The sequence below is a fragment of the Notothenia rossii genome (assembly GCF_949606895.1).
Source record: "Notothenia rossii genome assembly, chromosome: 4".
Lineage (NCBI taxonomy): Eukaryota > Metazoa > Chordata > Actinopteri > Perciformes > Nototheniidae > Notothenia > Notothenia rossii.
This window is the reverse complement of record NC_136902.1, coordinates 93,633,045-93,656,283: the sequence shown is the minus strand read 5'-3', so window position 1 is coordinate 93,656,283 and position 23,239 is coordinate 93,633,045. Positions and strand designations below refer to the sequence as shown.

Genomic DNA, 23,239 nt, shown 5'->3' with positions numbered 1-23,239 from the left:
GGATTGCACACTTTGTTTGTTTGTGTGGATATGTAGCACATTAACATTTTAATAGCACTTAATGACTGACTGAATGGAAATGACAGTAAATGAAAATGTAAAACGAAAAAGCGATCATGAAAATGTTTCCAAAAAATGAATAAAATGATTTTTGTCCACTTTGTTGTTCAGATATATCACGAATTTGTAACCAAATGAAACAAGAATTGACACAAAACACGGTATAAACTGAGGAGTGACTCCCGTGAGGTTCATGTATTTTCTTCACTCCAATGGGAAACTGCTCTCACGTCAAGAAGCATCAGATCAGTGCATGCGCTGCATCGTCCAATCAGTGAGCGATACACAGTAAGGGGCGGGGCGAGTATCTGAGGATTTCATTGGAGGATGGTCTGGTGGTTCCTCCATTATCGCTCCTCGATCCTCGGTCCTCCGGCAGAAATAAGAGCATGGGACGCTACTCAAGATGGCGCAGACAAATCAACTTCCGGTGAGACCGAGGACCGAGGAGCGAGGAAATGAAAATAGTCGACCTGAGACGGCCCATGAAGGCCCAATCCCAAACCACGCCCTACACCCTACCCCTACACACTCCCCCTCCGTGAAGGCTCCCTCCTGTCAGATGGGAGTAAATACAGCAGCAAGCTTTGGGACGGCCTCCCCTCTCTCCGGCAGAAACAGGAAATGCCGTAACTGTATCAACGGTTTCAAATCAGCATCTCTTAGACAAAAAGTTTAAATGAATAACTCAAATAAAACTCCAAACATCTTTCATTGTGTTACTTTTTTGTAAAGCTCTTTTAGTTTTAAACCTGATGTTTATAAGCTTCTTAGTTTTTGCAACAATTTGTAAATATAACCAACTTTATAATAAAATGCACACATTTACCTTTGTCTAGACTAAACACAGGTTTGATCCTAAGTTAAAACATATATGAGGTTATCATGAGGTTGTTAACATCGCAGTTTATCAGTGGATGTTTGCTGGAACTACTTGTTAACAGCTTGTTTCCTGACGGACACACACAGCGTGACTCCGGTCAGGTAGAGACCGGTCTCAAGTCAGCACCGAAGCAGACTCGCTGTTTGAGGGCTTGATAGCCCACTCCCCCTCCACACCGCTCCACACTCGTTGGTTTGGAACAGCCCTCAATATGGCGGACCCTCCGCGTGAACGCGCAAGTGTAGGGCGTGGTTTGGGATTGGGTTTGCATTTGTCTGCCACCATAGAAAACAATCAAAGATCAATAGCATGAGAGGCAAACATTAAACAGTCATTAACATATAATTTGCACATTTCCCATAAATAATATTGTAGATTTTATTGTAACATTGCATTTCCTAAATTATAAATCTCAGCACCCCAAAAAAAATGTCATGCATTCGTTGGACAATATACTTTATTGTCAAATTCATAATAACCATTTTACATCAACACAAACACTTTTACATATATACAAGTTATTCACAAATCAGCCTACAAACAAATGAGACTATTATTACAAAACTACAATTCCCAATGATGTCTACAACTGCTGTAATGAAAATTAAGAGCTGCCTGCTTTTGTTTTTGCTTCAACATGGCATAATAACTGAATTTCCACAAAAAAACTCCAGTGATTGTTGTAACACTGTGGGAATTAGTTAGTAATCATAATGCATGATGATACATGCCACTAGAAGTAATGGCTTCCTTGAGATATTTAGAGGAAATACCACTAGTCTCATCTTTCATTGCTCCACAGCAAAAAGCAAAGTGGATCCCCAACCAAGTGAAGCTAGAACCCTTTAGAAGCCACCGGTGGGAAAGATGTTTGATAAAGTCCAGGCTAAAGGGATGACGTAATTGTAAAATAAAACCAAACACAAAGTAAATAACATGTCTTGCCATATCAGGATGTGCTCCTTTAGCCCTAATGCCACACTTAGCCCTTTAAAAATGTAGGAAGTAACACGGGAAATGAAACGCTGAGTTAGCAAAAGGTTCACTAAAAGTTAAAAGGACACCTTGCTGACCTCTGTATGTCTGGAAATGTGTTAATGAGTGTAGACATCCTGACATATTTTTGAAATACTGGGTTTTTCCTCATTGGCCTTTTAGTTCACGTTTTCTGTCGCTGTTAGAGTCCGTGTCACTGTGTTTCGTTACAGTTGTTGCAAGACTCAACTTCAGGATGTTTCCTCACCGCAGCTCCTCTGAGGTGAAGTCAGTTGAGGGCCGGAGCGCTGCTCGGGGGAAGAGTGGGGGTGTCGTCTCTAAAAGCATCCGACTGGAGGTCTGCAGAAACATATAAAGACACCATGTGTTAATGCTCGATTGAAAACAAGAGTGTCAGTTAGGTGCATTAGAATACTACCTTAAATAAGTTATGTTCCTGTGTATAGAGTGGTGCAGGCATTATTCTGAAAACTGGGAATTTTTTTGGCATTTTATCACTTCCCGTCCCCTGGTGTTGAAGTCAGTGGTGTTCTGAGTGTGTTTTTGGTTTTTATCCTGAAATATAGTCTGTGTTTAACACAAGCTGAAAAGATTTGAAGTGTACGTCAGTAAATACCCCACTGGTGAATTTAAAAACAGAGGTGTCAAAAACAAGTGTCTAGATGAGAAGACTAAACTTCATCATGCCCAACGTTAGCCTCCTTTAGCTTAGCGGTGGTGACGTGAAGTCATGTGACCGTGCTGTAGTTCCTTTATAGCCCAACATTAGCCGCCTTTAGCTTAGCGGTGGTGACGTGAAGTCATGTGACCGTGCTGTAGTTCCTTTATAGCCCAACATTAGCCTCCTTTAGCTTAGCGGTGGTGACGTGAAGTCATGGGACCGTGCTGTAGTTCCTTTATAGCCCAACGTTAGCCTCCTTTAGCTTAGCGGTGGTGACGTGAAGTCATGTGACCGTGCTGTAGTTCCTTTATAGCCCAACATTAGCCGCCTTTAGCTTAGCGGTGGTGACGTGAAGTCATGTGACCGTGCTGTAGTTCCTTTATAGCCCAACATTAGCCGCCTTTAGCTTAGCGGTGGTGACTTGAAGTCATGTGACCGTGCTGTAGTTCCTTTATAGCCCAACATTAGCCTCCTTTAGCTTAGCGGTGGTGACGTGAAGTCATGTGACCGTGCTGTAGTTCCTTTATAGCCCAACATTAGCCTCCTTTAGCTTAGCGGTGGTGACGTGAAGTCATGTGACCGTGCTGTAGTTCCTTTATAGCCCAACATTAGCCTCCTTTAGCTTAGCGGTGGTGACGTGAAGTCATGTGACCATGCTGTAGCAGAGTCCTGCACGGGTCTAATTTTCAAGACCCGCTCCCGCCCCGCACCCGTGACGTGCAGTACCGAACCCGCCCCGCTACCCGCACATATTGCCAATTAGTTCCGCAACCCGACCCGACCCGCCGGCACAAGATCCGCAACCCGACCCGAACCCGCATATATATGAGCAGTGAAAACGTGCAATTATTAACACACGCAGTTGCATATTTGGCTCAAAAAGCGTGGGATGTTGTTTATTCTCTCCATCTAGGATGACACCAAAAGCCTCCCAGACGTTGGATTTCACTCTTCAGGAAGAGTTATTGAAAATGCTGTATTCTCCGCTAGAGAGCTTCGCCTCAGTCGTTCAGAATGTGGAGCGCTCAGCAGCAGATAGATGCGCTGCAGAGGTTATGATTATGCTCGGTCCCGCGGGGGAGAGGTCTGAGGATTTAAACATTAAACTAAATTATTATTATTTAAATATATTTATTATGCAACACCCGCAACCCGACCCGCATCTTTGTTTTACCCAGAACCGAACCCGGAAAAAAGCGTTTGAAAAAATACCACCCGCAAATCACCTTTTTTGCGGGTCACCCGTCAGGTACCCGCGGATACCCGACCCGATGCAGGACTCTGTGCTCTAGTTCCTTTATAGCCCGACGTTAGCCACCTTTAGCTTAGCGGTGGTGACGGGAAGTCATGTGACCGTGCTGTAGTTCCTTTATAGCCCGACGTTAGCTTTTTGCTTCAGAAATCATAAAGTGGTTTTAATATGTTGAGATTATCCTGCTGAACTAAAACGTGTAAGTATCATAAACATTTGTTTGACACAGATATTATTTTCTGCAATAACCCAAAACCATATTCGATGTAAGCAACGTATTTTATGTTGTATAACAAAACGCTAAAATCTCTTCAGTTTGTGTCAACCACAGGCCATATTTTAGGATAACAACCAAGACGCACTCAGTAATCCACTGACGTCAAGACTAGGGGACAGAAAATAAGGGTGTTTTCCAGAATGAAACAAGACACCCTGGAAATGCTGACTTCAGTCTGTGAGGTCAAATTCCCACCAAAGAATTAGAGAAGTGAGATGGTTATGTGCCTCGTATTTATGTTGATGTGTGCCTTTTACAGTATCTATTCTTATTTGTGCCTTTTATCAGTTCTTGTAATAGTTTATTTTATTATCATTTCTACTGATCATAATTTCATTGTTGAGGTCTACTAGAATAGATTTACATTGTTCAATGTTCCAAACTCACATTGGTTTCTCAAACAGCATCTCTGTATAGTATGTGTATTCACTCTCTGTCCTACACGGCTTGTCGGAGCTCCTGCCCCCCCCTCTCCCTGTGAGCCCAGTGGCCGTCTGCGAGACAGCGAAACCCAGCCCGAGCACGCACGCACACACGCACACACACACACACACACACACACACACACACACACACACACACACACACACACACACACACACACACACACACACACACACACACACACACACACACACACACACACACACACACACACACACACACACACACACACACACACACACACACACACACACACACACACACACACACCTGCAGCCTCGCCGCATCCCGCCGTCTCAGGCGGAGAAATCGGCGGAGCTGCAGCTGAGAAAAGATTGAGTGTGTGTGTGAGGAAGTAGAAACGTAACGGCTCCTTATTACATGGCTTACTATTCCCCATAATGACCACGTTGCTGCACATTATCCCTTACATACGTCACTGTACCCAGGAAGAGAAAGAGGAATCTCCAACGAGGCGTTCTGGGGCAGCACAGACAGGTTTTTAGAGTTTTACTCAATACAGGGTGTACTTTGAGGGTTTGTGACTCTGCAGACCGTTTACATGCAGAAAAACCCTCATAACACACAAGGGGACGGGTGATAACCAGAAAGCATGACATGGGACCTTTAAGTACATGTTTCTGGTATCAGTACTTTACTCCACTACTTATTTTTCTGACGACTTTTTACTTTGACTTCTTACATGTTGAACACAAATACCTGTACTTTCTACTTCTTACATGTTGAACACAAATACCTGTACTTTCTACTTCTTACATGTTGAACTCAAATACCTGTACTTTCTACTTCTTACATGTTGAACACAAATACCTGTACTTTCTACTTCTTACATGTTGAACTCAAATACCTGTACTTTCTACTTCTTACATGTTGAACACAAATACCTGTACTTTCTACTTCTTACATGCTGAACACAAATACCTGTACTTTCTACTTCTTACATGTTGAACACAAATACCTGTACTTTCTACTTCTTACATGTTGAACTCAAATACCTGTACTTTCTACTTCTTACATGTTGAACACAAATACCTGTACTTTCTACTTCTTACATGTTGAACACAAATACCTGTACTTTCTACTTCTTACATGTTGAACACAAATACCTGTACTTTCTACTTCTTACATGTTGAACACAAATACCTGTACTTTCCACTTCTTACATGTTGAACACAAATACCTGTACTTTCTACTTCTTACATGTTGAACACAAATACCTGTACTTTCCACTTCTTACATGTTGAACTCAAATACCTGTACTTTCTACTTCTTACATGTTGAAAACAAATACCTGTACTTTCTACTTCTTACATGTTGAACACAAATACCTGTACTTTCTACTTCTTACATGTTGAACTCAAATACCTGTACTTTCTACTTCTTACATGTTGAACACAAATACCTGTACTTTCTACTTCTTACATGTTGAACTCAAATACCTGTACTTTCTATTTCTCACATGTTGAACTCAAATACCTGTACTTTCTACTTCTTACATGTTGAACACAAATACCTGTACTTTCTACTTCTTACATGTTGAACACAAATACCTGAACTTTCTACTTCTTACATGTTGAACTCAAATACCTGTACTTTCTACTTCTTACATGTTGAACACAAATACCTGTACTTTCTACTTCTTACATGTTGAACACAAATACCTGTACTTTCTACTTCTTACATGTTGAACACAAATACCTTTACTTTCTACTTCTCACATGTTGAACTCAAATACCTGTACTTTCTACTTCTTACATGTTGAACACAAATACCTGTACTTTCTACTTCTTACATGTTGAACTCAAATACCTGTACTTTCTACTTCCTACATGTTGAACTCAAATACCTGTACTTTCTACTTCTTACATGTTGAACTCAAATACCTGTACTTTCTACTTCTCACATGTTGAACACAAATACCTGTACTTTCTACTTCTTACATGTTGAACTCAAATACCTGTACTTTCTACTTCCTACATGTTGAACTCAAATACCTGTACTTTCTACTTCTTACATGTTGAACACTAATACCTGTACTTTCTACTTCTTACATGTTGAACACAAATACCTGTACTTTATACTTCTTACATGTTGAACTCAAATACCTGTACTTTCTACTTCTTACATGTTGAACACAAATACCTGTACTTTCTACTTCTTACATGTTGAACACAAATACCTGTACTTTCTACTTCTTACATGTTGAACTCAAATACCTGTACTTTCTACTTCTTACATGTTGAACTCAAATACCTGTACTTTCTACTTCTTACATGTTGAACACAAATACCTGTACTTTCTACTTCTTACATGTTGAACACAAATACCTGTACTTTCTACTTCTTACATGTTGAACACAAATACCTGTACTTTCTACTTCTTACATGTTGAACACAAATACCTGTACTTTCTACTTCTTACATGTTGAACTCAAATACCTGTACTTTCTACTTCTTACATGTTGAACACAAATACCTGTACTTTCTACTTCTTACATGTTGAACTCAAATACCTGTACTTTCTAGTTCTTACATGTTGAACCCAAATACCTGTACTTTCTACTTCTCTCATTTTCCAAACAGGCTGGTTCCTTTAGTCTGAATGTGTGTTTGGTGGCGTGATCATTATTATTTAGAGTTATTGCGTGCCTATTGATTTGAACACGATCCGTGTATCCATCATTTCCTGGTCTTCTCTAAAGAAGAGGGACCAATGGAAACGTTGTCATGTTGCCGTTGTTCAGCATGGAAACATTCATTACTGTATGCTAACAACGTGCAAATCCCGTAAGTCTCTCTTCACCTCTGGATAACAGATACACTATGTCTTTATATTTTATATTGTCTATTTTAAAGGTGCTCTATAACCATCCACCTTTATAACGTTGATATTTTTATATATTAACACATTATTAGTGAAATAGAAATCTCTGAGTCACTTTTAGCTGGAAACTCATCCAGAAATCACAGCTGTGACTGGAAGTTTCAGAATGAATGTGAAATAAAAACACAAGGGTCAGCAGACGTCTCAAAGTACCAAAAGTGAAAGTACTTTCTACTTCTTACATGTCGAACACAAATACCTGTACTTTCTACCTTTCTACTTTTCTATTGATTTGAACACGATCCGTGTATCCATCATTTCCTGGTCTTCTCTAAAGAAGAGGGACCAATGGAAACGTTGTCATGTTGCCGTTGGTCACCATGGAAACATTCATTAGCTAACAATGACATTATTGTTCTATTAATATAAAGGGAGGTCAGGTACTCTTTAAAACAGCTGCTAGTTATGGGTACTTTTTACTGAAGTACATTTCAAAGTTCTTTACTTTCACTTGAGTAAAGAAGTTTAGTCAGTACTTCTACTTTCACCAGAGTATTTTAAACACGAGTATCTGTACTTCTACTAGAGTAAAGGATGTGTGTACTTTTGCCATCTCTGTAGATATATCAATGAAAGTCTGAGGTCACAGAATCCTGCAACAGTGCAACACAACAAAACAGATAAAATAGTGCAAGTAAATACAAATAAAATAGAACGTATATTTCTTCCACCTTTGAATATCACACGTCAGACTCACCGATGAGTGTCAAGCCTTGCTGCTGGTTCAGATTAACCGAGGTCTCCTCTTCCTCCTCTTCGTCTCCCCAGTCTGCGATGTTTGCGGGGGGGATACATTGTTCCAGGAATAAATCCTCCTCGTCTTCCTCCATTTCGGGGTTTTCCGGAGGCCATCGCAGCTCGCCGCTCTCCACCTCGCTGAGGTCCGTGGGCTCCACCACGATGGAGGGCAGGCGCTCCTTTGCGTGGTCGTGGCCAGGGAAGATCTGGAGATTCAAGATTCAAAGGTGTTATTGTCATATGCACAAAGCAGCTAGCTACAGTGTAGAAATGGCAATGCAATTATTCTGACCTGAGCTCCTCCAACAATGCAACATATATAATAGCATACAGAAACACAAAATATGTTCAGGTTCATATCAGTGTGTATTGTCTCTACTTTAAAGAGTCCTCTCCTGCTGATGTTCAGGTGTATATCAGTATGTAGTGTCTCTACTTTAAAGAGTCCTCTCCTGCTGATGTTCAGGTGTATATCAGTAGTGTCTCTACTTTAAAGAGTCCTCTCCTGCTGATGTTCAGGTGTATATCAGTATGTAGTGTCTCTACTTTAAAGAGTCCCCTCCTGCTGATGTTCAGGTGTATATCAGTAGTGTCTCTACTTTAAAGAGTCCTCTCCTGCTGATGTTCAGGTGTATATCAGTATGTAGTGTCTCTACTTTAAAGAGTCCTCTCCTGCTGATGTTCAGGTGTATATCAGTATGTAGTGTCTCTACATTAAAGAGTCCTCTCCTGCTGATGTTCAGGTGTATATCAGTATGTAGTGTCTCTACTTTAAAGAGTCCTCTCCTGCTGATGTTCAGGTGTATATCAGTATGTAGTGTCTCTACTTTAAAGAGTCCTCTCCTGCTGATGTTCAGGTGTATATCAGTATGTAGTGTCTCTACTTTAAAGAGTCCTCTCCTGCTGATGTTCAGGTGTATATCAGTATGTAGTGTCTCTACTTTAAAGAGTCCTCTCCTGCTGATGTTCAGGTGTATATCAGTATGTAGTGTCTCTACTTTAAAGAGTCCTCTCCTGCTGATGTTCAGGTGTATATCAGTATGTAGTGTCTCTACATTAAAGAGTCCTCTCCTGCTGATGTTCAGGTGTATATCAGTATGTAGTGTCTCTGCTTTAAAGAGTCCTCTCCTGCTGATGTTCAGGTGTATATCAGTATGTAGTGTCTCTACTTTAAAGAGTCCTCTCCTGCTGATGTTCAGGTGTATATCAGTATGTAGTGTCTCTACTTTAAAGATTCCTCTCCTGCTGATGTTCAGGTGTATATCAGTAAGTAGTGTCTCTACTTTAAAGAGTCCTCTCCTGCTGATGTTCAGGTGTATATCAGTATGTAGTGTCTCTACTTTAAAGAGTCCTCTCCTGCTGATGTTCAGGTATATATCAGTATGAAGTGTCTCTACTTTAAAGAGTCCTCTCACCTGGAACGTTAATCTCTGGTCTTTTCTCTGCATGTCTTCACAGTTTGGATCCCCGGTCAGCTCCTCCATGAATCTGCAGAGGAAACAAAACCATAATGAGACGAAAAAAGATTCTCTTTTGTGTTTAAAAATCTGAATCTATCGAGTAAAACAAATTCAGTGAAGTACAAATATTTCCCTTTATATTTCAGTTGAGTAGAAGTATAGGTGACACAGAAGGAAAATACACAATTGAATTCCAAGGACCTCCAATTCGTACTTTCAGCATGCAAATATTCTCTTTCCTTTCCAGATCTGAAGCCTGCCTTGGTTTAGTTTTCATTATTTTAGAAAGAAAGACCCCAGTGAAAATCATATCCAATAAAGTCTCAACAAACTGTAGAAACCTGAATGCTAACTAAATGCAGAACTACAAGATGAAACATGTGCACACATGGCGTTGTTTGTCCCAGCAGAGATCCACATTTGGATGAAACCACTCCATCCGGTTTTCTATGAAATAACATGATCATCCCTTCCCCTTCAGATTAGTGCAATATAGGATTGTATCCCAAAATGGATTATGTCCTCTGCCGCTCATATTTTTTCTGTCCTCACAGATCTAATGCGCTGTTTTGGCTCGGCCGGTTATTACAAGCGCTGGAAGCAAAGCTTTTAAAGTCTTCTCTCTACGTCATGTCTCAGGTTCTGTTAAATTGATGTTGATGATGTCACTTCTGCTGGCAAATATATGTTTACATTATAAAGTCAATACGATTGTTTCTCTCCTGGTCAGTACAACATATTATTGTGTCATCACATAAAATGTAATTTAAGTGAATAGTAATGCTAATGCCAGTTTAAGGGGGCCAACGCTATAACGATTTAAAATCCTCCGTCATGAGAAACACGCTGCAGCTTCAGAAAGGATGCCGACATAAAAACACAAATGTTCCACATGGAGAAACATCTTCAGTAACTTGAGGAGCCATGCGCAGCGTTTACTAAAAGCTGCAGGAACCAAACGCTGCAAATACAAAACACTGAAGAAGCTCAAAACACAACAGAGACCAGGGGACACTAAAGAGTGACGCACACAGCTGGGAGACCAGGGGACACTAAAGAGTAACGCACACAGCTGGGAGACCAGGGGACACTAAAGAGTGACTCACACAGCTGGAGACCAGGGGACACTAAAGAGCGACGCACACAGCTGGGAAACGAGGGGACACTAAAGAGTGACGCACACAGCTGGGAGACCAGGAGACACTAAAGAGTGACGCACACAGCTGGGAGAGCAGGGGACACTAAAGAGTGACGCACACAGCTGGAGACCAGGGGACACTAAAGAGCGACGCACACAGCTGGGAGAACAGGGGACACTAAAGAGTGACGCACACAGCTGGGAGACCAGGGGACACTAAAGAGTGACGCACACAGCTTGGAGATCAGGGGACACTAAAGAGTGACGCACACAGCTGGGAGAGCAGGGGACACTAAAGAGTGACGCACAAAGCTGGGAGAGCAGGGGACACTAAAGAGTGACGCACACAGCTAGGACACCAGGGGACACTAAAGAGCGACGCACACAGCTGGAGACCAGGGGACACTAAAGAGTGACGCACACAGCTGGGACCGGAGCGCTTGGTGACGTTCAGGATTATAAAGCTGGACAACTTTAACTTTATCTGATCTAGGATTGTTTAATATTTAGCGTGGTTGTGTTTGTGACCAAAGACATTGGCTCGTGTAGTTTGAAAAGTCTTGTACTCGTAGCTAACATAGCTAGCTATTGGTTAACCAGCCGTGTAACCATACCATAATCAACTTGTATATGTTACTTTATATTCAGTCTATGAAGTTACTCCCTGGAGCAGACAGCAGCACTGTGTTCCAGGCAGTTTAAACCTTGGTCTGTGAACACTTCTATCCTCAATCTGTTTAAGGTCTCCAGAAAAGCCGCAGGGGGATTAGGAGCGACTGAGGTTCTGCCTGAATCCCATCTTTATCCCTCTTCCCTTTCCTCTCTGCGCCTGAGTGTCTCTCCATAAGTACCAATCATGGTTTGTTGTCATTCAAAGGCCTCGTCCAAATCTCGCTTACTCTTTAATGAAATTGGGAGGCGGATCTAATCAGCAGTGTTTCTGTTTTTAGACCGGGTACTTTTTGTGTATTTGCTAAGAGCAACAGCAGTCACGCTACATTAAACTATTTTTAAAAGAGCTTGTAAATCCTCACTAAAAATCTGCTGAGCTATTCTGGTAGAAAACAGGAAGATGTCACGCAATACGCTGCACAAAGAAACATGGACACGACAAAACACACGCGCGCATGGTTAAATGTTGAAAAAGAACAGGAGAGCTCTTAAAATCTAACATCTGCTCAAAAATCAGACAGTCTTACTTGAAGTTGAAAATGTCTGAGTTTCTTCTCATGAAGTTACCATTTTATTCTCAGATAATAGTATTTTTCTATTAAATGCAGTTAAAGCTCAGGGATGTACTGCTTTTTAGTCTATGTTTTACAAAAACTAAAATATGAGGTCATAGTCAAATTTAATTTAATTCCAGTGGGAAAAAATATATATCTTACCGTAAATAATGCTAATATTAGCTTGCTAACACACTAAGATGGTGGACTTTATTCACAGATACACTGCAGTGATGGGATGTTTCATCCTCTGTTAGTGACTGCAGGAGGACATGACACTAATATCTGATATGAGGACACTTTAATAACTCTGTAGAGACTTGTGGTGAAGATGCTCTGCTATGAGGAGCTAAGAACTAGCTAGCTATGGCCCAATGAGTGGCTCTCATTATTTATATTTGAATTATTATTGAATATCTTTCTTTGGCGAGTAAAGGTTGATAAAGCTGGAGACGCTATGCAATGTATTAGCACTTGTACCAACACAAAATAAGATGAGGTGAATATCTGCTAAACATTAACAGGCTAGCATCTTCATTTTGAGCTTATTAGCAAGCCGTCGCTAACAGTTACCCACAAGCACTGTCACGATTCTTATGTTATGTCACGTTTATAGTTTTGTAGGTTTGGGTGTTTTTGCTGTTTTCCATGTCATCTTTTCCTTTGGGTTATTGTCTGTTCCTCTTCCCTGTGTTTTCCTCTTGTCATTAGTTTCCCTGGTGTGTCTAATGGTCTGATTATGTTCACCTGGACCCCTGTGTTTTCTCCTCCCTCCTCACCTGTGTCTTGTTGTGTGATTGAGTCTTGTGTGTATTTAAGTTCTGGGTTGTCTGTCTGTCTTGGTCGGTTCGTCTTGTTCCCTGACTAGTTCTGCGGTGAGTGTTCTGTTTTTGTCATTGTACATATATCTCATAGCCTTGAAATAAAGGAAGTTCAGTTTATATCTGCATTTGGGTCCTGCTTGTTTCACAAACCGTGACAGTACGAACCGACCTGAAAAATGGGCCCAGCAGATCCGTTCGAGTCGGAATTATTAAATGTTTCCTTTTTTTTGGCTAACTGCTCGGATCGATGGAAGAGAGCACCCGGAGTTCAGCAGCGGGAGGCTGTGTTGTCGGAGGCGCGCCAGATGGCTAGAGAGAAACCAGGTATGGTGAAGTTCTTACCTGGCTGGATTTCAAAGATCCTCCCTGTGTGTGATTCCCGGCCTGTTAGCCCCAGGCATGCTAGCTCCCGGCCTCCCAATTCCCAACCTGGCACCATACGCCTCGGTGGGTTCCATCTGCAGTCAACCCATGCTTCTGCCCCAGTTCCTGCTCCTGTCCAGGAGTCATATTCTGGAACTCGTCTGGCTTATGGAGGTCCACGGAGTATTCAGGCGGCTGCTAAGAGGAGGAGTCGCAAGGCCAAGCTAGCAGCTCAAGCCCCAAGAGCCATGGTTCCGGCTCCAAAACCGTACCTTACAGCCATGTTTCCGGCTCCAGAACCGGACCTTACAGCCATGTTTCCGGCCCCAGAACCGGACCTTACAGCCATGTTTCCGGCTCTAGAACAGGACCTTACAGCCATGGTCCCGGCTTCAGTGCCGGCTCCAGTAACCATGGTCCCGACTCCGGCCCCTCGTCACCTGCTGACTCATCGGCCGACGCCAGCTCCTCGAGTCCTGTCGGCATACCGGCCGACTCCAGCACCTCGTCTCCGGTTGGCTGTCCGTCCGACGCCAGCTCCCCGAGTCCTGTCGGCGTACCGGCCGACTCCAGCACCTCGTCTCCGGTTGGCTGTCCGTCCGACGCCAGCTCCCCGTGACCTGTTGGCTGTCAGTCCGACGCCAGCTCCCCGTGTTCTGTTGGCGAACCAACCCACTGAAGTGTCGTTGGAGGTCCCGCAGACTGCCTTTCTGCCGGGGGTCCTGCCAACTCCATGTCTTGTCCCGTTGGAGGTCCCGCAGACTACTCTTCTGCCGGGGGTCCTGCCAATTCCATGTCTTGTCACGTTGGAGGTCCCGCAGACTACTCTTCTGCCGGGGGTCCTGCCAACTCCATGTCTTGTCACGTTGGAGGTCCCGCAGACTACTCTTCTGCCGGGGGTCCTGCCAACTCCATGTCTGGTCCCGTTGGAGGTCCCGCAGACTACTCTTCTGCCGGGGGTCCTGCCAACCCCATGTCCTGAGCCGTTGGAGGTGCCGCAGACTGCTCTTCTGCCGGGGGTCCTGCCAACCCCATGTCCTGAGCCGTTGGAGGTCCCGCAGACTGCTCTTCTGCCGGGGGTCCTGCCAACCCCATGTCCTGTGCCGTTGGAGGTCCCGCAGACTACTCTTCTGCCGGGGGTCCTGCCAACTCCATGTCTGGTCCCGTTGGAGGTCCCGCAGACTACTCTTCTGCCGGGGTCCTGCCAACCCCATGTCCTGTGCCGTTGGAGGTCCCGCCGACTGCTCTCCTGCCGGGGGTCCTGCCAACCCCATGTCCTGTGCCGTTGGAGGTCCCGCCGACTGCTCTCCTGCCGGGGGTCCTGCCGGTCCTGTGTCCTCTTCCATGGGGGATCTTGCCGACACCGGCTCCTGACCGGCCTCCGGAGCTGTCTGGTCTTCACCCCTCCTCGGACTCTGCCTTGCCCCCGGGCCGTCCGCCCGAGATTCCCTCCATGGACTCTGCCTTGTCCCCGGGCCGTCCACCCGAATTCCCCTTTTTGAACTCTGCCTTGCCCCCGGGCCGTCTGCCCGAGACCCGTCCTCCAGACCCCCTCCACCCACCCTGCTGGATTTTTGTTTTTTTGGGACGTCTGGAATCCGTCCCTTGAGGGGGGGGTTATGTCACGATTCTTATGTTATGTCACGTTTATAGTTTTGTAGGTTTGGGTGTTTTTGCTGTTTTCCATGTCATGTTTTCCTTTGGGTTATTGTCTTGTCATTAGTTTCCCTGGTGTGTCTAATGGTCTGATTATGTTCACCTGGGCCCCTGTGTTTTCTCCTCCCTCCTCACCTGTGTCTTGTTGTGTGATTGAGTCTTGTGTGTATTTAAGTTCTGGGTTGTCTGTCTGTCTTGGTCGGTTCGTCTTGTTCCCTGACTAGTTCTGCGGTGAGTGTTCTGTTTGTCATTGTACATAGATATCATAGCCTTGAAATAAAGGAAGTTCAGTTTATATCTGCATTTGGGTCCTGCTTGTTTCACAAACCGTGACAAGCACTTCTGTGCCAAAGTGCAGTCTCACAAAGCTAAAGATTTGGCATCAGTTTCTGCATTTTAACATTTTTGTTGTTCATTATCATTTGATTATATGCAAGTACATACATTTAAATAAAGGTTCTCAGTCTGCCTGAATATATATTTAGCAGATTTTCCCTTAAAGTGACAGATGGATATACATGAGAGTAACAAAAATTACTGCTCCGCCCACTTTTAGGGGATAACAAAGTTTTCATTTGAATGGTGGTCGATACAAATTCTGAAGTTTTTGCCAATCCGATCAGAAATGTTAAGAAAACCGTGGATTTTCTGATCTTCAAAGAGCCCGATCACGATGGCCATCAGATAAAAAATTACATGAAATCATTTGAAATCGATTTGGTTAAATATAGCAGTAGGCGATCGATGTCCATAGATGAGAGTAACACCTACGTTACATCTGGCCTGGGAGAAAATTACGGCCCCGCCCACTTTTGGGGGGAAACAACGCTGTCCTTTGAACGGCGATCGAGCCTGAAGCCACAGAGCTCTTCCTTTACTGTCCTTTCTTCATAGAGGAAGTTCAGAAACACTGAGCCATAAACGACACAACAGCTTGTTGGCGTGATAAAACTATTATTGACCGCTAATCAAATGACAGCGTTGTTATCGCCCAAAAGTGGGCGGGCCGTCATTTTCGCCCAAAAGTGACGTAGGTGTTACTCTCTTCTATGGTGTGTCCCATCAACATGCTGAAGCTCAATCTCAAAAACGAGGAAACATAACGTCTAAACGAGGACTCCAAGTTCTCAACTCAACTGGATTAGCTTTTGGGAGGATTCTATCATTTCTGATCCACTTGTTATTGTGTGCAGCCCTACGATTCAATTTCTGATGTTTTCCTGCTGCTGACAACTGTGTCCAGCTAAGCTGTTTGTGAGCCACCTGGGACGGACACTCTCTGCAGCTCTTATGCTGAAGAAGCTTAACCTCCATGTAATCCCCCCTCGTGAACACTCCCCTTAAACACCTGCAGCTCACTCTGTGGTTATTGACGCACCGATTCTGCACAGGTTCAAATGTTCATGCAAACACTTTAACAAATGAACTTCTACTGAAATGATATTGAGGGGTAGATGTGGAGCTTAATAAAGTGATGGAAAAAGTGATCTTTGCACATGTTAAAGTGAGTTCACACTGAAACGTGTTGGCGTGATGAGGAAGTGGAAACTAGAAAAGACTAGATAGCATTTTTTTTGTCATGTTTCTGCAAACAAACACTTTGGTTACGCCCCTCTCATGCCAGTACTGTACTCTTAAAGTCACTTCCTCTGACAGACATTGGCCACATCCTGCTAAATATACAGGACTGTCTCAGAAAATTAGAATATTGTGATAAAGTTCTTTATTTTCTGTAATGCAATTAAAAAAACAAAAATGTCATACATTCTGGATTCATTACAAATCAACTGAAATATTGCAAGCTTTTTATTATTTTAATATTGCTGATTATGGCATACAGCTTAAGAAAACTCAAATATCCTATCTCTAAATATTAGAATATCATGAAAAAGTATACTAGTAGGGTGTTCAACGAATCACTTGAATCGTCTAATTAACTCGAAACACCTGCAAGGGTTTCCTGAGCCTTGAAAAACACTCAGCTTGGTTCAGTAAACTAAATCACAAGTATGGGGAAGACTGCTGATCTGACTGCTGTCCAGAGGACCGTCATTGACACCCTCCATCAGGAGGGTAAGACACAAAAAGAAATGTCTCAAAGAGCAAGCTGTTCACAGAGTGCAGTTTCAAAGCACATCCACAAAAAGTCTGTTGGAAGGGGGAAATGTGGCAGGAAACGCTGCACAACCAAGAGAGATGACCGCAGCCTTAACAGCATTGTGAAGAAGAGTCGCTTCCAGAATTTGGGGGAGCTTCAAAGACAGTGGACTGAAGCTGGAGTCCAGGTATCAAAAGTCACTGTTCACAGACGTGTCCGGGAAATGGGCTACAATAGCCGTATTCCCATGGTCAAGCCACTTCTGAACTCAAGACAACGGAAGAGGCGTCTGACTTGGGCTAAGGAAAAGAAGCACTGGACAGTTGCACAGTGGTCCAAAGTCCTCTTTTCAGACGAAAGCAAGTTTTGTATTTCATTTGGAAGTCAAGGCGCCAGAGTCTGGAGAAAGGCTGGAGAGGAGCAAAATCCAAGTTGCTTGAAATCCAGTGTGAAGTTCCCACAGTCAGCGATGGTTTGGGGAGCCATGTCAGCTGCTGGTGTTGGTCCACTGTGTTTCATCAAGCCCAGAGTAAATGCAGCTGTGTACCAAGAGATTTTAGAGCACTACATGCTTCCGTCTGCTGAAAAGCTCTATGGAGATGAGGAATTCATTTTCCAGCATGATCTGGCACCTGCCCACAGTGCCAAAACCACCAGTAACTGGTGTACTGACCATGGCATTACTGTCCTCCATTGGCCTGCAAATTCCCCTGACCTGAACCCCATAGAGAATATGTGGGGTATTGTGAAGAAGAAGCTGAAAGACACCAGACCCAACAATGCTAATGAGCTAAAGGCCGCTATTGAAGCATCCTGGGCATCCATAACACCTCAGCAATGCCACAGGCTGATTGCCTCCATGCCACGCCGCATTGATGCAGTAATCCGTGCAAAAGGATTCCCAACCAAGTACTGAGTGCATTAATGGACATTTTCAAATGTTTGATTGTGTTTTGCTGTTATAAATCTTTTTTTTTTACTTGGTCTGAGGAACTATTCTAATTTTTTGAGATAGGATTTTTGAGTTTTCTTAAGCTGTATGCCATAATCAGCAATATTAAAATAATAAAAGGCTTGCAATATTTCAGTTGATTTGTAATGAATCCAGAATGTATGACATTTTTGTTTTTTTAATTGCATTACAGAAAATAAAGAACTTTATCACAATATTCTAATTTTCTGAGACAGTCCTGTATATGATAAAGGCTTCTGGTAACTCACTGTTCTGATGCAATGACTGAAATGATGCTTAAGAAATTCTGAATTCTCAAAGAGTTCCCTTTTTATCACAACTATTTCACACTTGGATTAGTTTGAACGTTTGTCCAGAATTCAAGAACACTTCACAACAGCTTTGTGAAGAAACCGTTAACTCTAATAAGTGTTTACAAGATAATCAATTAACTTGAGTAAAGATTTAAGCCAGCATGGATGAGAAGAACCTAAAGAGCTCAGAAGAAATATGGACATCTACAGGTTTGGGGAGTAACGGATTACGTGTAGTGAGATGACGTAACCAGGATACAGAAAAACCAACTCACAAGTATTTAAAGGTCCCCTATGATCCTCTTCTTCATCAATATATCACAGGTCTCAGATATATCCAGAGCCTGTCTCTGATTGGCTGAAACACCAAACAGATCATTGCAGCATTACCCATAATCCCCTCTGTTTCAGCCCTGTTTCCAAAGTGCTGATTCTCTGTCTGTTACTTTAGATGAAAATAAGGAGCCCCTCCCCACGCCCCTCTGAGAGACATTTGGGGGAGGGGTTACCCTGGTTGCTGATTGGCTAATGGGTACACAAGACAACACATCGTTATGACATCATAAAGTGGCCAAAATCTGATCAGCTCATTTTCAGACAGGTTTTTATAGAAATGGATCAAAAAGAGAGGGGGTCTTTCAGAGCCTCTTAACACAGACCATACAGTGTTTATGTATAAAATACATAACAAGTGGATTTTGCATGATGGGGGACCTTTAACTAGTTCTGAGATAATAATATACATTCTGCATGACCACACATAACAAGCTAAACACTAAAACTCCTGTCTCTAGCTAAGAACACACGCTAAAGGGGAGACACATATCACATAAAACGGCCAGATGTTCTAAAAACGAGCAAAACATTCTGTATCAAGTTTCAAGTTTCAAGGCTTTATTGTCATTTGCATATAAGCTACAGTGTACATATGGCAAGGAATAACTTAGGTCAGCCGTGCAACATACAGTATATAGGACATAGAACAAATAGAACCAATCAAATAGTGCAAGAGACTGTTTTGAGATCTAAATACAAATAAAATAGAATAGAATAGAAATAGTGCAAGAAGAGTCCATTAAGCAAATGGAATGATATATGAGATAAATAATTAGCAAAATGCGGACAGGTGAATGTTTATGGATGTTCTTTAAGTTATGCCAACAGCAGGAATAAGGAGACAAAACTACTTGCACCCAAAGGTCTTTGCCCAACGAGGGGAGTGGAAAGTGATAAAATGAGTCAGAGGTCTGGGAACATATTTTTCTGTACAATCAGCAATGCATCAAGAGTGATCTTATGCTGGAGTCTAGTGGCTGTTTGCATGAGTGCAGGATGAGGACACACACACACACACACACACACACACACACACACACACACACACACACACACACACACACACACACACACACACCTCTTTAGAGTAGAGACACTACATACTGATATACACCTGAGCATCAGCAGGAGAGGACTCTTTAAAGTAGAGACACTTGATATACACCTGAACATAAGCAGGAGAGGACTCTTTAAAGTAGAGACACTACATACTGATATACACCTGAACATCAGCAGGAGAGGACTCTTTAAAGTAGAGACACTTGATATACACCTGAACATAAGCAGGAGAGGACTCTTTAAAGTAGAGACACTACATACTGATATACACCTGAACATCAGCAGGAGAGGACTCTTTAAAGTAGAGAACCTACATACTGATATACACCTGAGCATCAGCAGGAGAGGACTCTTTAAAGTAGAGACACTTGATATACACCTGAACATAAGCAGGAGAGGACTCTTTAAAGTAGAGACACTACATACTGATATACACCTGAACATAAGCAGGAGAGGACTCTTTAAAGTAGAGACACTACATACTGATATACACCTGAACATCAGCAGGAGAGGACTCTTTAAAGTAGAGACACTACATACTGATATACACCTGAACATCAGCAGGAGAGGACTCTTTAAAGTAGAGACACTAACTACTGATATACACCTGAACATCAGCAGGAGAGGACTCTTTAAAGTAGAGACACTAACTACTGATATACACCTGAACATCAGCAGGAGAGGACTCTTTAAAGTAGAGACACTACATACTGATATACACCTGAACATCAGCAGGAGAGGACTCTTTAAAGTAGAGACACTTGATATACACCTGAACATAAGCAGGAGAGGACTCTTTAAAGTAGAGACACTACATACTGATATACACCTGAACATCAGCAGGAGAGGACTCTTTAAAGTAGAGACACTTGATATACACCTGAACATAAGCAGGAGAGGACTCTTTAAAGTAGAGACACTACATACTGATATACACCTGAACATCAGCAGGAGAGGACTCTTTAAAGTAGAGACACTTGATATACACCTGAACATAAGCAGGAGAGGACTCTTTAAAGTAGAGACACTACATACTGATATACACCTGAAGATCAGCAGGAGAGGACTCTTTAAAGTAGAGACACTACATACTGATATACACCTGAACATCAGCAGGAGAGGACTCTTTAAAGTAGAGACACTTGATATACACCTGAACATAAGCAGGAGAGGACTCTTTAAAGTAGAGACACTACATACTGATATACACCTGAACATCAGCAGGAGAGGACTCTTTAAAGTAGAGACACTACATACTGATATACACCTGAACATCAGCAGGAGAGGACTCTTTAAAGTAGAGACACTACATACTGATATACACCTGAACATCAGCAGGAGAGGACTCTTTAAAGTAGAGACACTACATACTGATATACACCTGAACATCAGCAGGAGAGGACTCTTTAAAGTAGAGACACTAACTACTGATATACACCTGAACATCAGCAGGAGAGGACTCTTTAAAGTAGAGACACTACATACTGATATACACCTGAACATCAGCAGGAGAGGACTCTTTAAAGTAGAGACACTACATACTGATATACACCTGAACATCAGCAGGAGAGGACTCTTTAAAGTAGAGACACTACATACTGATATACACCTGAACATCAGCAGGAGAGGACTCTTTAAAGTAGATACACTACATACTGATATACACCTGAAGATCAGCAGGAGAGGACTCTTTAAAGTAGAGACACTACATACTGATATACACCTGAACATCAGCAGGAGAGGACTCTTTAAAGTAGAGACACTACATACTGATATACACCTGAAGATCAGCAGGAGAGGACTCTTTAAAGTAGAGATGCTACATACTGATATACACCTGAACATCAGCAGGAGAGGACTCTTTAAAGTAGATACACTATATACTGATATACACCTGAACATCAGCAGGAGAGGACTCTTTAAAGTAGAGACACTTGATATACACCTGAACATCAGCAGGAGAGGACTCTTTAAAGTAGAGACACTACATACTGATATACACCTGAACATCAGCAGGAGAGGACTCTTTAAAGTAGAGACACTACATACTGATATACACCTGAACATCAGCAGGAGAGGACTCTTTAAAGTAGATACACTACATACTGATATACACCTGAAGATCAGCAGGAGAGGACTCTTTAAAGTAGAGACGCTACATACTGATATACACCTGAACATCAGCAGGAGAGGACTCTTTAAAGTAGATACACTACATACTGATATACACCTGAACATCAGCAGGAGAGGACTCTTTAAAGTAGAGACACTACATACTGATATACACCTGAACATCAGCAGGAGAGGACTCTTTAAAGTAGAGACACTTGATATACACCTGAACATAAGCAGGAGAGGACTCTTTAAAGTAGAGACACTACATACTGATATACACCTGAACATCAGCAGGAGAGGACTCTTTAAAGTAGAGACACTTGATATACACCTGAACATAAGCAGGAGAGGACTCTTTAAAGTAGAGACACTACATACTGATATACACCTGAACATCAGCAGGAGAGGACTCTTTAAAGTAGAGAGACTTGATATACACCTGAACATAAGCAGGAGAGGACTCTTTAAAGTAGAGACACTACATACTGATATACACCTGAACATCAGCAGGAGAGGACTCTTTAAAGTAGAGACACTTGATATACACCTGAACATCAGCCGGAGAGGACTCTTTAAAGCTTACCCCTCGCTGGTGCTCAGGCAGACCTCCCCTCCATGTTGGCACAGCTCCGCGGGGGTGAATTCTGACGGTTCCTCTACAATGAGCACCGGGGACAGTGTGGGGGGTGCAGGAGCCTCTGCAGAGCCCTCAGACAGGCTGTTGGCCTCCAGGGCGAAGCCTGGGTTTTTGTTCCTGAGTCCTCAGGTGTCCCGCAAAGGATGTGTTTCCGTTTTGCCTTTTGTTAGCACAGCGATGCGGAAATCTCCACGAACGAATCACCTTCTGGAGAGAAATTATCAAAGATAGAAGTCAAACCAAAATTGTGTTTTTTAAATAAAGAGCTATTCAAGATTCAATGGTTGTATTGTCATATGCACAAAGCTAAAGAGTAGAAATGCAATTCTTCTGACCTGAGCTCCTCCAACAACGCAACATATATAATAACATCCAAAAATACAAAATAAAATAAAAAGTAATGCAAAAAGTCTATATTGAGATAACCTGCAGAACAAGGAATCTGACCAACATCAACATACAAGTATTCTGAGAAGGGGGGGGCATACGGCAACTACGCAATCCACATCCCAATCTATTGGACGTTAGCATACATCCAAAACCAGCCGAGATGACAGAAACTGAAGCAAGCTACAGAGAGACACACATAAAACTAAATGACACTTCAGACACATTTCCACACAGCACCTGTTTCACTCGTCCAGGTCCGCGCCGAGTCCGTCTGCTTTATCCCGACACGCACTCCCAACTTCCTCCCTCATGTCTCTCTCAATATCCCTCCCTATCTCACCCTCTGCCAGGTTTGGGATTAACGTCTCTTTCGATTACAGAGTAGGGGGGGGGGGTTGACGTCAGCCGGGATAAACAGACCCTCTGGTGAGCTGCAACGCTGAGCCCTGTTGGAGG

At 42.8% G+C, this 23,239-nt stretch overlaps 1 protein-coding gene across 3 annotated transcripts; it reads right to left on the bottom strand.

Moving 5' to 3' along the window:
- Positions 1-1,429: 1,429 nt before the first annotated feature.
- lbhl (LBH regulator of WNT signaling pathway, like) lies at positions 1,430-23,239 on the bottom strand. Of its 3 annotated transcripts, none has more exons than XM_079678511.1 (5): positions 23,021-23,239; positions 22,340-22,600; positions 9,631-9,703; positions 8,175-8,421; positions 1,430-2,278 (listed from the first exon to the last, which is right to left on the bottom strand). In XM_079678511.1, the coding sequence occupies exons 3-5, from the start codon at positions 9,697-9,699 to the stop codon at positions 2,208-2,210; spliced, it is 387 nt and encodes a 128-aa protein (XP_079534637.1). In that variant the 5' UTR covers positions 9,700-9,703; positions 22,340-22,600; positions 23,021-23,239; the 3' UTR covers positions 1,430-2,207. The 3 variants fall into 3 exon arrangements, with proteins under 3 accessions (XP_079534637.1, XP_079534638.1, XP_079534639.1); XM_079678512.1 differs by having other exon boundaries at positions 22,340-22,597; positions 23,021-23,089; XM_079678513.1 differs by lacking the exons at positions 22,340-22,600; positions 23,021-23,239 and adding an exon at positions 9,890-10,210.

Bases quoted from the DNA above. Each gene is read 5' to 3' on its own strand.
- lbhl (XM_079678511.1), bottom strand. From the start codon at position 9,699: ATGGAGGAGCTGACCGGGGATCCAAACTGTGAAGACATGCAGAGAAAA. The intron at 8,422-9,630 runs GTGAGAGGACTC...TTGAATCTCCAG, and splicing joins ACCAGAGATTAACGTTCCAG to ATCTTCCCTGGCCACGACCA. The intron at 2,279-8,174 runs GTGAGTCTGACG...ATGTTTCTGCAG, and splicing joins GCAAGGCTTGACACTCATCG to ACCTCCAGTCGGATGCTTTT.